This window comes from Silurus meridionalis, chromosome 3, assembly GCF_014805685.1.
Source record: "Silurus meridionalis isolate SWU-2019-XX chromosome 3, ASM1480568v1, whole genome shotgun sequence".
Taxonomy (NCBI): domain Eukaryota; kingdom Metazoa; phylum Chordata; class Actinopteri; order Siluriformes; family Siluridae; genus Silurus; species Silurus meridionalis.
Window position 1 is genome coordinate 9767670 of NC_060886.1, and position 16681 is coordinate 9784350.

Sequence of the window (16681 nt, forward strand, 5' to 3'; positions counted from 1 at the left end):
CATGGGCCAGACGTCGCTCCCCTATGTGCATCAATGAGGCTTGGCTGCCCGTGACCCTGTCTCTGGTTCACCACAGTTCATTCTTGGACCACTTTTGATAGACCTTGACCACTGCAGACCAGGAACATCCCACAAGAGCTGCAGTTTGAAGATGCTCTGACCCAGTCATCTAGCCATCACAATTCGGCCCTGGTTAAACTCTCTCAAATCCTTATGCTTGCCAATTTTTCCTGCTTTTTCCTACTTCTACATCAACTTTGATTACAAAATGTTCACTTGATGCTTAATATATTCCACCCACTAACCATGATGAAGAGATAGTGTATTCACTTCACTTGTCACTGGTTATAATGTTATGCCTGAGTGGTGTTCAAAGGTTTGAATATCTGGACTGGGTATGTTAGATTATAGCAATGAGATCTTAAAAAATAAGTTCTTTTTGAACAGACCACAAAAAGTTTATTTGATTTGATTTGAATTTGAAAAGAAGCAAATCATATTCTTTCATGCAAAAGAGAGGGAGCATATGTCAATTCACATTTTTAACACTAGAAGTTCATTTTTTTTCACAAATTAAACAATTGACAAAGGGCACAAAAAACACTTTCTATCATGAGTTCCAGACAATTCTATATATTTAATCCACACTTAATTTTGCATACAAACACACATTTGTTAATGGTAGTAACATTTGAAATTGGAAATACAAAAAGAAGAAAGCCAAGCAATGAATTACAAGCTTGGGTCACTGTTTGTACAACTTTTAAATGCATTACATTTAGCACCCCATTCATAGGAAATATTTGTAGATTATAGATAAGGTTATAGAGTGTAAATTATAAAAAAGTATAATCGATAAAATGGCAGTATTAGTATTAGTAGTATTAGTATTACCCAATACTGAGGTTTTGGCTTTTTTTTACATTTGAGAATATGTAAAAGTTTTATTTGAGGATCTTTTATACATAGACTCCAGGTCATTCACTATGAATGGCTGCTTCTCCTTAAGGACTTTATAGAATCCGTCTTTCATGGCTCTTCCTCCTGAGTCGAGAGATCTGTACAATACCCTCATTTTATCCTGTGAGGTTGATGTCTCTTTGATATCATTGTACATTTCATTGCTGATCATTTCCTTGGTTAGCAGAGTGTCTGCTATTTCCATTACCAACAAAACTCTCTGTATGAGTATGTCTCTGTGATTATCTACAAATTCGGCCTCTAAAACAGAGAAAAACTTTATATTAAATCAAATTACATTGCTGGACTGTTCTTTTCAACAGAATTCATCATAAGCACATTAATTGCAACAAATACAAATTATTTTAAAAGTTTCAATAACAATTCTAACAATATATTACACAATATATAAAATGTTAAAATATAAAAAAAAATTACTTTAATCAGTTTGAAAGCAGCATAGGAAATTTATAAGTAAATAATGAACATTTTAGTCATAAGTCTTACCGTCACCTAGTTCATTTGAAACATTTGCTCTCCTACCAGCTGAGGTGATAAGGCAGAAAACAAGATTCAATGTCACAATACTATAATGTGATCATAAATTATATTCTAGTAAATTCAACCCCAATCTATACAGTATGTATATGAGCATCCCAGTGCTTATAAATCAGTGGTGTTTGTGAGTGTGAACTTAAAAGGCTTGGAATTTGGTTTGTTCTGGGTTAATTATAACAGGCTAAAAGCATTTTGGCTACCTGTAAGTAAAACCTGGTGAGGTTCCCACACTTCTTGGCCAATTTCATCCAAAAGAATCAATGTGAGATCTTGAATGTCAGTATCAAGGATCACCTCAAATGTGGGGTGATAATTTGGGCCGTAGTCATGGAGAAATGTTGCAACCTAAGCAAACCATAAACACTATTACAATGTGTCAAAAAATCATATTGTTTTCCACAAAATAAAGTGTAGTTTACCTTTGGTTGGGATACATAAGGGAGACAGGATGGTTTGTATTTCTTTCCAGGGGTAAGTTGACATATGGAGCTGCACTGAATGTATGTGTTGCCCTCATGCTGATTCTGCACCTTCATAGAATAAAGAAATGTTTCAATTAATTTTATGTTTGAATTAAAATTGAAAACAAATATTGGAAATATATTGAAATCAAAGTCATAAAGATTGCATTGTCTAAAAATTCAAAGATGTCAAACTTTAACATTTGCAAAAAAAATAAATCTGCAAAAAAACTAAAATGATAAATACATTAAGGCAGATTGCCTCTTTAACTGGCACATTTCCTGGTAACAGATAGATGTAAAGTTTTTTCCTTTGTTGCAGTGTTTGGTGGAAAAGAAGGACTTGGGCATTGATAGAAGTTTCTGGGGTGATCCATTTTTTTAACAGGCCAAAGAGTGACATATGTTGGACTTCTATGATCACATGTGTATTCGTCACTTTCAGGGGCTGAAGAATTTCCATATTACCCTCACTGAAATGTGCCACAGTCAGTTCAGTATGATTTCTATCTGGAATACAAATTTGAATAATGCATTGATTAAGAAGCTGTGATGGAAAAACCCAAATCCAGTAGTCATAATTAAAAATCTTTGAGTGCTCAATACTTAAATTATGCAATACTATTATAGAAATAATTAATTTAGTGATTATTCTGTATTATGTCATTACACAATGCTGCAGTTCTCTTCTATTAGGATGATTATAATCATAACATGTAAAACTAAAAGAATCTTACCAGCATGTATTTCGCAGTGTGGGAGATATAGATAAAGGATTGAACCTTCAGAGCAGGTGATGTTGTACAGGGGTCCTGCAGGCTGGTATTTTCTGATGCCCTGCAATGGACGTCTATCCAAGGATTCTGTGGTGCAAAACACTTCCCCTTTCCCTTTCATCTCAAATATAAGGTTGGTCAATTTACAGTGAAACTGACCAGCATGAGCGCATACAAAGCTGCAGAGTAAAAGACATTTAATAAAAGAAAACATTTAAAAATGTGTGTCTATATGTGTACGTTTGTTGATTTTCTGAATGCTACAAAAATTCAATTAACCTAAAGAACAGAATAAAACAAGTTGACATCTAATCTTCTTAAAAAATATTCAATGGATTTTTCTGATATTTGCAAACTTTAAACTTCAGTAACCGAGTTCTTACTGTGGCTGTTTGTTATTTTCTCTGATGCCTCTCCCATCCCCTGATCGACTCGACTTGCATAAGGTCAACAAATGGCAGTTATCATCTTCTATAATGACCACCTGTTTTTGAGGATTTTGTTTTTGACTAATTTAGTTTACATATGTTGTACTTATATGTACATATATATATATATATATATATATATATATATATATATATATATATATATATATATAAATATACTGTATATATATATATATATATATATATATATATATATATATATATATATATATATATATATATATATATATGAAGTATGAATTGTGACTATGATCTTGGTGTAAAATAGTAATTTAGAACCTTACTGCACTTTGTAGCTCTGGTCCATAAAGCTGGGTGTTGTGATTTGACTGAACTGCCCTTTCTGCACTGTTCCTTTATAAATCACATTGTCACCATCATCCTTTAGTGGCGTTTTCATTTCTTTACATTCTGCTTTATTAGCATTACTAGTTTGGCTCAACATAGCAGATGAATATGTTGACAAATCTGCTATGTTATTATCAGAATCCTTTCTTCTAGCTTTCTTCAGACAGGTGCTCTTAATGCCATGGAATTGTAAAATAGTGATAAAAATACCTTGTAGGTGTAGTGATAAAAGAAGGTTTATTTGTAGTAGCATCAGGAGGACTGGCTGTTATTTGGATGTCTGAAGAGTGACCCTTTTGCGTCTAAAACACATGAATAAAAGATAAAGACAAGATGAAAAAGAAGTGTGTGGATATATTATATATGTGTATACAGTATATGATTGTCTGAATATTAATTTATACAGGCAATTCCTGATCTGTAACAGAGTCTGCAAATTATCCATAATGATGAATCCGTAAATTACAAATTAAAGCTATTAATGCTAATGAATCACGTTTTGCTTTTAGATTATATTATAAATAATATAAATAATAATATAAATTATATTTTTTCTTTACTTTCTCTCACACCATGCCTCATTTTAGATCTAAACACTGACTAAATGGTTTAATAGCTAAATGTATTTGTGTACACATATTTCACAGTCTAGCTTAAATGTGCATAATGCTCAAGTCAATGTTTGTGTGTCATGTTCTTTCTTAAACACAGCAACATCCTGCTGGTTAAGCCGTCAGACCTGTCAGATAAACAATAAAAGCCAACTTGATAATGAAACCAAACCTTGAAACCAAACCAAACCCTGAAACCAAACCAAACCCTTCTCTGACTAGATATAAATTGGTGTTTTAATCTTGGTTTATTTGCTACAGGTTTTTAATAGCATAAACACAGTTTGCCACAAAACTCAACACTACAAAGCATGATTTATTCTTTAATTGGATGGATGAAATGGAAAAATACTATATATACACCAATAACCATTGTTAAAAACATCACCTGCAGTCTTTCTTCCTTCTGCAACTTCTGTTGTTTTTCACTGTTTTCAAAAAAAGATACATCAGATCATATATAATTAAAAGGCATTTATTTTAGAAGAACTACTGATTCTTATTCATTCCTCACTCTTTCTTGTATGTTTTCTTGAATGTGTGTTGTTCATCATCAGGATCCTCAGGCTCTTCTTCAACTGTACAACTCCTAAGTGAAGCAGATACTCAAAGGTTTCAGAAGAATCACACACACACACACACACACACACACACACACACACACACACATAGAGAAAGACAAACACAAATATACCTGAATTTTGGGTCAGAGTTCATGCGGCAGAACCGATGTTTAGGAAGCTTGTCAGCTACAATACCGTCCGGAAGTTTGCGCCACTTCAGACACTCATCACACTGAACCCAGATTTGATCTGGACGCTTCCTGTAAGTTCACATAATCAAACAAATATACCTTTAAACAGTCATCAACTCAGTACATGACAAGATTTATTTTTGTCTAGGTCAGAGCATGAGCGTGTGAATATGGCTCACATGTGAAAAAGGCTAGTAAAAAAAATGCAACCAAAAAATCACATATGAATGTATATTTCTCATCATGCCTGTAGTGGGCCTAAAACCAGCTGACCCAGACCAAAAAGAAATAGTTACTTTAGACGAATGGACAAATGCACAATATTGTGTGTGTGTGTGTGTGTGTGTGTGTGTGTGTGTGTGTGTGTGTGTGTGTGTGTGTGTGTTTTAACTTACAGAAGATCCTCAATAGGTTCAGTGCAATGCAGGATTTTCTTATGTCTATGCCCAACTTCCTTCCAATGATGTTCAAGCTTAATACCTACACTCAGCATGGTTTTTCTGCACAGACACACAGTATTATTCTTAACCAACTGTATACATATATACATTCACAATAACTACACTGTCTACTGATAAGCAGAATGATTAAAATATCTATTTAACTATCTGTTCTTAAAACACAGTACTCTCTGCTGTACTGCATACAATGCTATGTATGCTATGTAATACTATGCTAACTTGTACAAAATATTAATTTCTGCACATTTTTCATGAAAGTCATCAGTCACCTCTAAATGTTATTCAAACACACCTGTACTCTTCTGTATTCTGCTTGTTGTGAGTTGGTTTGAGATAGTTACACTCAATCACCCCAATAACACCCACTCCTGAGCTGTTGGCCTGGTAAAAGAACACAATGTTTGAACACTGTAAACATCGTAAATAAAAGAAGACTGTTAGGATATACCAGAGGCATATCAAATTAATAAATGTATCATTTATAGGGGTGACCTCAGATAGTCAAAGATTCAATGCTTTGATAGGAGGAGCAACCTCACCATCAAATCTTCGCAGAGGTGTTATGAAATGAGGATCATGTCCTTTTGGATATATTGGGGTGCTCATTGTCTGATTTCACAGTAAACTACCGTTTTTTTACCGGACATAGGAGCATCTTGGTGTCAGGTATTTAAATATTTAACAATGTCTTGGATACTCTGTAAAGGTAAATTATGTTCTAATTTAGTTTTGTGGATACATTTTATATAGTTTTTTAGTCATTAATGTTGCTGTACTTACAGTGTGTTCGAACAGGCAGTCTAGCCATTTTAATTTGATTTGCCGATATGTGAAATTCAAATTCTTTTTTATTTGTTTGTTTTTTGCTTATGCTGAGGAATTGGCAAAAGTTCAAATTATAGCAGCTGCAACAGTTATATAGCACTATTTTGTCTGGATATCACTACTGAAAGCTGATGAAATGAAGCAGACTATTGTAAGTGATGGATAAAAGGATAAACATTCACTTGCTAACACACGGACACAGCTGTATAAAAGAATATGTGCAAAAGTTGGAGAACCCCTGAAAAAAATTACATATTCTCTTGATTATTTAAGTAAAGCAAATGAACAAAATGTCTTCAAAAAAAAAATGAAACTGTATGATTATTACCTTGCGTTGACAAGGAACACGTTCATAAGCTTTGATGAGCCGATTTTTGTGATACATCATTAATCCGTAGTGCTCTTTGCTCTTTGTGTTGTAGCCAAATGTGATCTTTATTGTTTTTCCCTGAGATAAAGACTTAAGGATCACAGCATTTAAAATATTTGCAAACTCAGTAGGTAGGTTGTTCCAAACATTTTGGAGAAGTGTGATGTAGGCTGCCTCAAATCCTTCTGTCTCTTCATATAATCCCTGGCAAACTCGATGATGTTGAGATCAAGACTTTATGGGTGCTATTACTATAAGTACTTCTAGTTCTCTATATATTTGGGGGCCAATCAGACACCTCCCTGATGGTACTGCTTTGAAGATTTGGTCAGGATGAATGGTGTCCTTAATACTAAGAAATAAATTCAGATACTTATCCATCATGCAGTACCATCAGACACCTCCGGGGTATCTGAATTTATTTCTTAGCATTGAGGACACCATTCATCCTGACCAAATCCTCAACTCCATTTGCAAAACTTTAGCTTCACTGTTGTCTGCAGACATTGATTATTGTACCACTTTTCAGGGATTTGGGAAACAACCGTAGCCTCCTTCTACAGCCAAAGATTTTCACTTTTAAGTCTAGAGCACTTGTTGCTATTTTTCTGCACCCTAGTTCCTATGTTTCTGTGCATAGGAAACATAGATCTGAATCATTTATCCTTCTTTCCATGTTGGAGGAATGGCCTTTTGGGCACAATTCTTCCATGAAGACCAGACTTCTATGGACATATGAATGTATTGTACCTGGGTCCCACCTGTTCTTTGCTGATGGCACCACTGGATATATTCTAATATCTAAGGGGAGAAGCATGATGTGTCTTTCAATTGCTGCATTAAGTTTCCTAGGTTGACCACTGCATCTGCAGGCCCAAACATTGCCTGTTTTTTGGGGGGTTTTCTAATAGCCAACATCCAATAGCTTGAACAGCACATCTTGAACCCCCAGTCTGTTTTGAAATCTTTCTCTGGTGGAGACCTTTTCAATGGACTATAACTACTTGTGTCTTGTTGTTGTTCTTCTTCTTCTTTCAGCTTCTCATATTAGGGGTTGCCTTCCTTTTTTCCTCCTTTCTGGCAGCTCCATCCTTAACATTTACCCCATGTCCCTCCTCTGCACATGTCCAAACCATCTCAATCATGCCTCTCTCACTTTGTCTGCAACCTTACCATCTTCAGCTCTGCTACCTCCAGCTCCACCTCCTGTCTTTTACTCAATGCCATCGTTTCTAAACCATACAACATCGCAGGTCTCACCACAGTCCTATAACCTTTCCCTTTCACTCTTGCAGATCCCCTTCTATCACATACCTTGTGTCTTGTTGCTGTGCTTAATCTTGCCATGGTGTATGACATGTGACATGAAACTGTCTTACACAACCTCACCTTGGTAGAAGACTTTGGCTGTTCCTCCTCCAGTTTTGAACCCTCTACACAGTTTCTGTTTCAACCTTAAATCTGTGTATTATTAAATATATATTTTTGTTCTGCCTTCTAATATTTGCAAAAGGATACAAGACCGAGAGGTTTGTATGAGTCCTTGAAGACATGTGCCAGGCTTTTGGTGATAAACTGAGTTTCTACCTTCTGCCTTCGAATGATAATCTGCATTCTTGGCTTTAGGTACAGGATACTGCAGTATGCCTAGATAAAGAGAATTTTATAAACAACTTATGCATAGGCCTATTTATCAATCCAGACATATTTTATACAATTTTTTGTAAAAATGAAAAATGTGCAGAGAATTTAATCTAAAGTGCATTGCCTTTTTCGGACTAGTTGCTTTAAATCTGAATTTCACCAAAATAAAAAAGTAATGTTTTTAAAGCCATATTATGTCACTGAACTAAGCCATTGAATTTTTTAAAAAATCAAAAATTCGAAATCAAAACTCTTATAATAAATAAAAAAGATTTTATAATAAAATAAAAAATTCTTACCCACAATGGATATTTACTTTCTGGCATCCATTTTTCAGCTTCTAGTTGCTGCTTTTTTGTATTCCTAGTTCTCTTGTACACATCAAAAGGGATCTGGATGTCATAATCGTCCCGAGTGAAGTCAAACTCTAATTCACCTGAATGAGTTCTGCAACCAAATAATTTAACATAAAACCAAAGGAATAAATTACTGTAAAATTGTTCAAATGAACCAAAGTTATTGCTTCCTGCTCTTAGTAATTTACCTCGTCTAAAATAATTGCAGCATTCATTGTCACACTGTAACATTTATATTATTATCTATGTAATAAGTGCATCATTTTTTATTAAAGGCACATATTATATGAATCTGACATGTCACTTCAAACATAAATTTCATAATTAAACCACAGTGATTTAAAAATCCTTGAAAAGTTATACTAAATATTGTGGAAGGTCTGAAAGACAAGTTACTTTATGTTACTACAGGAAACTTCTTTCACAAATTTTAAGTGAATGTATTCTAGCCAAACATATATCTTTTTTGTAATTGTATGTACAGTCCAGTGCAAAAGTTTTAGCCAGGTGTGGAAAATTCTAAGAGAAAAAAGTAAGAATGCTTAAAAAATAGAAGTGTTAATAACCACAGATCTTCTGCAGATGAAGGCTGCCTCAAATCCTTCTGTCTCTTCATTGATAAACTTTCAAGGAATCTCCACCATGCTTCTCTTTTGCCTGCAGACTCTCATTATTGTACCTCTCTCCAGCCCTTCAGCCCTTAATTTTGACTCATCATTTCCTACACAGCTGTTTCTATTTCAGTTAATGAATGTTTTATTTAATGACTGTGTTTCAACATACATATCAAATGGATCGTTTTCATGTTATTGGTATAATTGTTTACTCATACACCTGACTACAGTCTTACAAAATCACTGACTTTGTGCAACTATACAAAGTGTGCAAGTATAAGAATTGAAAGCCATCAAACTAAATATTTATTTAATTCAGAGTTTTCTTCTGTTCACTCATTTGCATTTTGTCATATTTTATTAACCTATACAATATTTTAACATATAAAACATTATGTTTTATGTCTATACTTAAAGTATACATTTTAATAGATTTAATTTTAATACATATTGCCTTCTATTTGCCTTTTATTTCATTCTTTCTATATCACCCTTCAGATCAGTACATACCCATGTCTCACATTTTGTTTGCCTTTCTATTAGATGATGTTACAGCTACATAATATAATAATACAGCAACATAATAAATAGATACTTGTCTTAATTTGCCTTAATCTTAATTCTGTCACAACAGGTCAAAGTCTTGGCCCTAGTCATACATTTACAGTGTAACAATACAGTGTAAACACTGACATATCAATATGACATATTCTATTATCTCAATCAAAGTTCGTTAAAATTACATAGCTGTCTTAATAAACAGTCATTATATACAATTAAATCCTGGATTCATTGCAGCCGTCAACCAACTGAATGTGAAATTAAGGCAATTTGAACATTAATCAAGACAATAACCTACATGAACAAGGACAATGTGTGGAACAAGTGTCTACAAATAGGTCAACCACCTTGTATTGAGGCAGCTAGAAAGATTAATAATGAAAAGGTTAATATACTCAGTTCAAAAGATGTTTAGAAAAAAAGTAGGCATATGTACATATTTTACAACAGATGTTTTGCCTTGTCAAGTACACAACTTTTGAAATCCTAGAAAAAATATTTCCGACTTGAACAAATCAGTAAACAATCCAACATGCTGCAGGACTGCCTGTAAACACTTTGACACCTTTGCTAAAGTGTCCAAATTCTGCCAACAATGCCACATAGTATTTATTTTTATCTACAAGACTCTTCATGAAAAAGCTATTTATAAATTCTTGGATGTCAACCATTATTGTGGTATTAAAAGTACCACAGACATTTTAAAAGCAAGTTTTGTCTTGCTTAGGTGTCCATGTAGATCACAATGCTGTTTTGTTGGGCATACAGTAAAGCTTCAGATAAGCAAAGGCAAATATTTAATGTGTGAATCATGTTTCTGCTGGAATAAATGCAGTTGAGTGATACCACAGAATACTTTGAGCAATAAAAAAACATCTGTGCTCTACAAGGAAGTGAAAACTGTTGGGTGAAAAAACGAATGCAAATATTAAGCATTGTTGTATTATAAACTCTAATTTTCACATCATTGTGAGCAATTTTTGACACACCTGCCCAAAGCTATTTTTAGATGAGCTTAGAGGATGTGGGGTCACTGAGGGGAAACACACAGTCTTAATAATAACATGCACAAAAATTAAATGCATTTTGTGTCTGACCAACTTTATTGTTAAGTTATAGTAACTATAAGTTACTATCAGTTTGTGGATGTAAATGGTGAGTTCTCCACGCTCTATGAGGTAAAGTTTGGTGTTCCTCAAGGATCTGTCTTAGGCCCACTGCTTTTCTCTTTATATATGCTGCCTCTTGGTGAAATTATTCATAAACATGGGATTCGCTTCCATTGCTATGCTGATGACACACAGCTGTATATTTCAGCAAAGCCAGATGAGAGAGATCAGCTTAACAATGTTGAGAAGTGTGTAAAGGACATTAGACAGTGGATGCTTAATAACTTTCTTCTGCTCAACTTAGATAAGACGGAAGTACTTTTACTAGGACCACATGCAGCTAGAAATAAACTTTCCGATTATGTAGCATCTCTGGATGGTGTTTCTGTTTCAGCATGTACGGCTGTCAAAGACCTTGGTGTGATTATTGACCCGAGTCTTTCCTTTGAGTCTCACGTAAATAATATCACCAGAATCGCCTTCTTTCACCTTAGAAATATTGCTAAGATTAGAAATATGATGTCGTTACAGGATGCAGAAAAACTGGTTCATGCTTTTGTTACTTCTAGATTAGACTACTGTAACGCTTTACTGTCTGGGTGTGCGGTAAGTGCATAAATAAGCTTCAGTTAGTCCAGAATGCAGCAGCAAGGGTCCTCACTAGATCTAGGAAATATGACCACATCACCCCTGTTTTAATCAGTCTACACTGGCTCCCAATCAAATCTCGCATTGATTATAAAATATTACTACTGACGTATAAAGCACTTAACGGTTTCGCACCGCAGTATCTGAGTGAACTTCTGTACCAGTATGATCCTCCGCCTACTTAGATCAAAAGGTGCTGGCTATCTGTTGGTTCCTCAAATAATGAAGACTACAGCAGGGGGCAGATCTTTCTCTTATAAAGCCCCACAGTTATGGAACAGCCTTCCAATCAGTGTTCGGGACTCGGACACAGTCTCAGTGTTCAAGTCGAGGTTGAAAACGTATTTATTTAGTCAAGCCTTTTATCAGTAGATTTTCTTAGGTAAAGGCACAGATCTGGAGGAACATGGATATAGAGTGTTTGGTGAACTGGTATATTTGTATGCTGTCGTCCCTCACATTCACACGTTCACTCAGGTTTGTTGACGGTGGTGTGGTGGGTCGTCTCTTATCCCAGAGATCCCTCATGTCTGTGTTACCTTCTGGTTCTCCATTTTGGTTATGCTGCCATAGCGAGTCTTGCCGGAGTCCAAACTGCACAGTGACATTAACTTTCATACACCAATAGTTACATAATAATCCATATCCTTCTCTTCCCGTCACCCTCTCTCTCTCTCTCTCTCTCTCTCTCTCTCTCTCTCTCTCTCTCTCTCTCTCTTCGGTCGAGTTAAACATGCTCCTGAGGCTCCAGTGACCACTGTTCCTGCCCCTCTCCCCTCCTTGGATCTTCACACTTCTGTGCAGCTCGGGACGGTCTCTCATCAACACCTTGGGTGGTTCCATGTAATTCCGGAGTAGAACGGGTGCTTTGAGGACGGATTGGACTGTAGTTGGTGTCGGTGGTCTGCAGCACTGACTCGGGAGTGCAGTTTGCTTCTGATCGTCATCACTGTACCCCACAACATTGTATATCTGCTTCAAATGGTCATTTGGTGCAACCCAGATGAGGATGGGTTCCCTCTTGAGTCTGGTTCCTCTCAAGGTTTCTTCCTTTGCCATCTCGGGGAGTTTTTCCTTGCCACAGTTGCTCATCAGGGACAAACATACTTACAAAGAACATATTTATGTTTAATCACCACATTATCTGTGTAAAGCTGCTTTGAGACAATGTTCATTGTTAAAAGCGCTATACAAATAAAAATGAATTGAATTGAATTGAATTGAAGTTGTTCTATTTCTCAAAGATTTTAAGCTAAGATTTTTAATTAGAAAATTCTTTAGGCTTATATCAATCATATCTCTCTCTAACACTATATTACAACACTATATTAAGAAATTTCTGCATGTTCACCTGCGTAGGTTCCAGATGATGATGCGGGTTCCACTTGAGTTTCTGTGCAACCCATCAATGACATTAAACTCAGACATCAATTCTTCCATGGTATTAAACAAAGAATAGGTCAGGATATCCTGAAGACTTTTTGAATGCTCCGGTGCAGCACTGAGTAATCAATGAGGTTAAGAACCAAAAGAGAAGCAAAATTTGATCTATTTTAATTATTAAATATATGCTTTAAAATTAAGAAATTAAGAATAATATAAATGGTATATAAATGATATATATATTTACATATGTTATAAATGATCCTGTCATACAATTTTCTCTGTTTCTAGGTAAAGGACATCAGTCTGTCCATTGTTGGTAAACATTAAGACATTCTGTGCTCCTGTTTTCTCGAGGTAAGTCTGTGACAGGAGACCCACACACATGGTGTTGGCTTTCTTTGAGAACACAATGGCATCCTTCCCCAAACGCATGGAGGAGGACTTAAATCCATTACCATAAAAACCCACTGGAACATGACCTCTTAGTGTCTTCTTATCGCTGAAGCCAAAACTGAGAGAGAGAGAGAGAGAGAGAGAGAGTGTATGTTGAGAGAATGTTTGAACAAGACTGCAACTATTGTCAGCAAAACAATGGACCATTCAGTGTTTGTTTAATGTGTGCTTATTGTTTTGTAAGACACACACACACACACACACACACACACACACACTCTCTCACTCTCTCTCTCTCTCTCTCTCTCTCTCTCTCTCTCTCTCTCTCTCCCTCGCTCAGATACTCACCGCAGTATCTAAACAAACTTTTGTTCAAAAGTGTTCAAGACTCAGACACAGTCTTAGTGTTCAAATCTAGGTTGCAAACATACTGATTTAGTCAAGTATTTTGTAAGAAGGTTTCCCTTAATTAAAGGGCAGATGTGGAGGGATCATGAAGTGTTTTTGTATGATGGGATGTTTGGATGCTGTTATTCCCTCACTTTTACACGTTCACTTAGGTTTGTTGATGGTGGTGTGCAGGCCGTCTTTTATCCTAGCCAGAGATCATTCTGTCTGTGTTACCTTCTGACTCTACCTTTTAGTTATGCTGCCATACTTAGTCACTTCCACCACCCTGATCACACTGTTAATTTGTTTTTGGGGTTTTTTTGTCTTTAAAGTTACAGAATCAGAATCAGAAATAGCTTTATTATCGAATATGTTTACACGCACAAGGAATTTGACTTGGTGACAGGAGCTTCCAGTGCAGAAGAAAGCAGACATAGTGCAGCATAGTGCAGACATACATAGGAATTACATAGTGAAGATGGAATACAGTGGTCTCCCCGGAACTCACGGGGGTTACGTTCTAAGACCTAAAACCTAAGCTTATGGCTAACTCAAGGATATGTGCATATTCATAAAGAGTTGGTAATGATACAAAACAATATAAAACAATTTAAATAAAAATGTAAATTCAAATGAAAGAGAAAGCTGAGTTAAACAAGAAACACTCTAAAACAATATAGAAGACGTCAGATAACTCTGCCCATCAATCTACAAAAGAACAGACCCGAGATGATAGTAAACAGCGCTCTCTTCTACACAGTATAGTCACCGATGAAGAAGTTTTCTTCTAGACTTGGTGTAGCTAAGGCTGCATTTACACTTGGCATTAACATGCGATCACCATGATCCTATTAAGAAGATCGGATCATCAGTCAATTAGGACACGGCGCGTTTAGACTTTGCAGCATCAACTGACTTCTGGATCTAGATAACCGAGCGGATCTGTCTATATTACAATAAATAAATGTCTGGAGAAGATGGCCCTGGTGCAAAGTTCACCTGAAATGATAGGTTTCCTTTTGAAAACCATTTTCAGTTGCAGAACAATTTACAAATCACGCAAAATGAGAAGGATGAGGAGGCGGCAGTTATTAATAAGGTGGATAGATTCTGTTGTAACCACAATAAAAGATAAATAAACATATGGATCAGAGAAGTTTGCCAGCTGTGTTGAAAATTGTTTATAGAGAATTATTGGTTCTGTAACTTTTAGGTGTGCAGGCAAACTTACCACTATATTTGAGATGTAATACGCCCTCGATTGTACCGCAAACCACACAGCTGCGTGCAGCTGTAAAGAGGGGGCGGGTGTTGAATAAACGATGGCTAGATTGCATTTACATTAGAGATCTCTGGAGCAGGACACCTAAAATGTATAACCTTCCTATCAGAATCACGTTTAAAATTGTCTTTTCAATGTGCATATGAAAGCCAAGTGTAAACGCAGCCTAAGACAGGTGGTGCTTGGTGCAGCAAAGCTAAAATGAGCAAACTGGAAAAGAACCGGAAATAATTAGTGATAGTAAAAGAAAGCAATTAAGGAACTAAAAAATATGAGCGAGAAATGAAAGCACTCAGAGAAGAAAATGTTTCCTTAGAAAACAAATATTGGCTGTTACAGTAATTAGCAGCAGACTGTGTCAGAGGATGAAGGCACACTTTACTCTTGAAAGACTTTAATGGCAAAGTCATGAAATTTTTTTTAAGAAAACTTTTACCCAAAGAACCACAAAAATATTTGATGTATAAACACAGAAGGCTTTGGAGCTGTTGAGCAGAGGTGGAAAGTAACAAAGTACAACTACTTCGTTACTGTACTTTTTATTTTTCTGGTATCAGTATTTTACTTCAGAAATAATTTTTCTCACAATGTTTTACTTTCACTCTTAAAATTTTTTACACATAAAAAAATATCTGTACTTTCTTTATTTTCTTACTTTGTTTTTTTCTTGTGTTTTTAAAACCCGGTCAATACTTTAGTTTTAATCTATTTGGTGAAATATCAATATTTTTTCTTTTCACTGCACACCGTTTTCAGTCCATCAACCAATTTCCTGTTGGTGCAGCTTTTTCAATCTATAACTGGTGTACAGACGTATCATATATGTAGGCTAGTTTACAAAGCAAACAACAAGCAAGGCAACAAGAAGTCTTGGGATAATGTGGATGGGACAGAGGGAGTCAGCGATGTAATGACTGAGAACAGAGACATTCCTGATTACCTGATCATCATCATCATCTTTTCTTTGCTTGTGTTCTATATGGGGGTTGTTTAGCCTGAATACATTCATTATGAAACATTCAGAAGGTTTTATATTAATGTATTAATTAGGGCAGTCAAAGCGCGTTAATGCAAAATTAATTTTAACAACATGAATTCTATTAATGTTCATTTCTGCTTGACCAAAAAGTTTCTTCCTCGAAGTCCCCTATTCAAGTTTAACATTCACTATACACAGAAGAAAAAAGAAGGAAAAGGAGAAGAGAGGTATCAGCTAAACACCAGAGAGCACTGGGGATAAAGATTATCCTCACCCATGTGCTTGTGGCACATGGATCTCTGCCAGAGATTCCCACAGATTCAGTATTTCTTGCCTGGGTACTAAACATGCCAAATTCTGCCACAAGCCCCAAGATGCCACAAGTCACCCTTTCTGGCCCAGGCAGCTGCCCGCGCTCTGCTTTTCTCTTTACTACTGTAAATCAAGTAAAAAGAAAGGCTGTCACAGTCATGGAAAGAAAGGACCCATACCTCTCAACCAAACTGAGGTCACACACGGGGTGAAATTATAGATAGCATGTTAATTAAAAGCTGATGAGGATGACAAGGGATTATCAGACATCCTTGGAGATAAGGAGGACAATGATGTGGATGTCATATTCCTGCAGCTCAGTCCTGATTGTCAGTGCTCATGATAGTGGCCCACCTTACCAAATGCACATAAACTGATATGCTCATGGTCTTTTTTATTGTCATGGTAAAATTATTCATTGACTAGCCGTCCCA

General features: G+C 35.8%; 1 protein-coding gene across 1 annotated transcript in view; it reads right to left on the reverse strand.

Moving 5' to 3' along the window:
* Positions 1-460: 460 nt before the first annotated feature.
* Positions 461-16681, reverse strand: part of LOC124381425 — a 32677-nt gene continuing 16456 nt past the window's right edge. The window contains exons 18-33 of the mRNA XM_046843038.1: positions 12857-13006; positions 8517-8664; positions 8092-8220; positions 6532-6651; positions 5671-5759; positions 5313-5417; positions 4858-4986; positions 4678-4752; positions 4552-4591; positions 3763-3854; positions 2717-2934; positions 2227-2489; positions 1938-2048; positions 1719-1863; positions 1468-1506; positions 461-1221 (exon numbers count right to left, since the gene is read on the reverse strand). Of these exons, the coding sequence (XP_046698994.1) occupies positions 920-1221; positions 1468-1506; positions 1719-1863; positions 1938-2048; positions 2227-2489; positions 2717-2934; positions 3763-3854; positions 4552-4591; positions 4678-4752; positions 4858-4986; positions 5313-5417; positions 5671-5759; positions 6532-6651; positions 8092-8220; positions 8517-8664; positions 12857-13006 (2155 nt within the window). The 3' untranslated portion in view covers positions 461-919. The remainder of the gene's footprint in view (positions 1222-1467; positions 1507-1718; positions 1864-1937; positions 2049-2226; positions 2490-2716; positions 2935-3762; positions 3855-4551; positions 4592-4677; positions 4753-4857; positions 4987-5312; positions 5418-5670; positions 5760-6531; positions 6652-8091; positions 8221-8516; positions 8665-12856; positions 13007-16681) is intronic.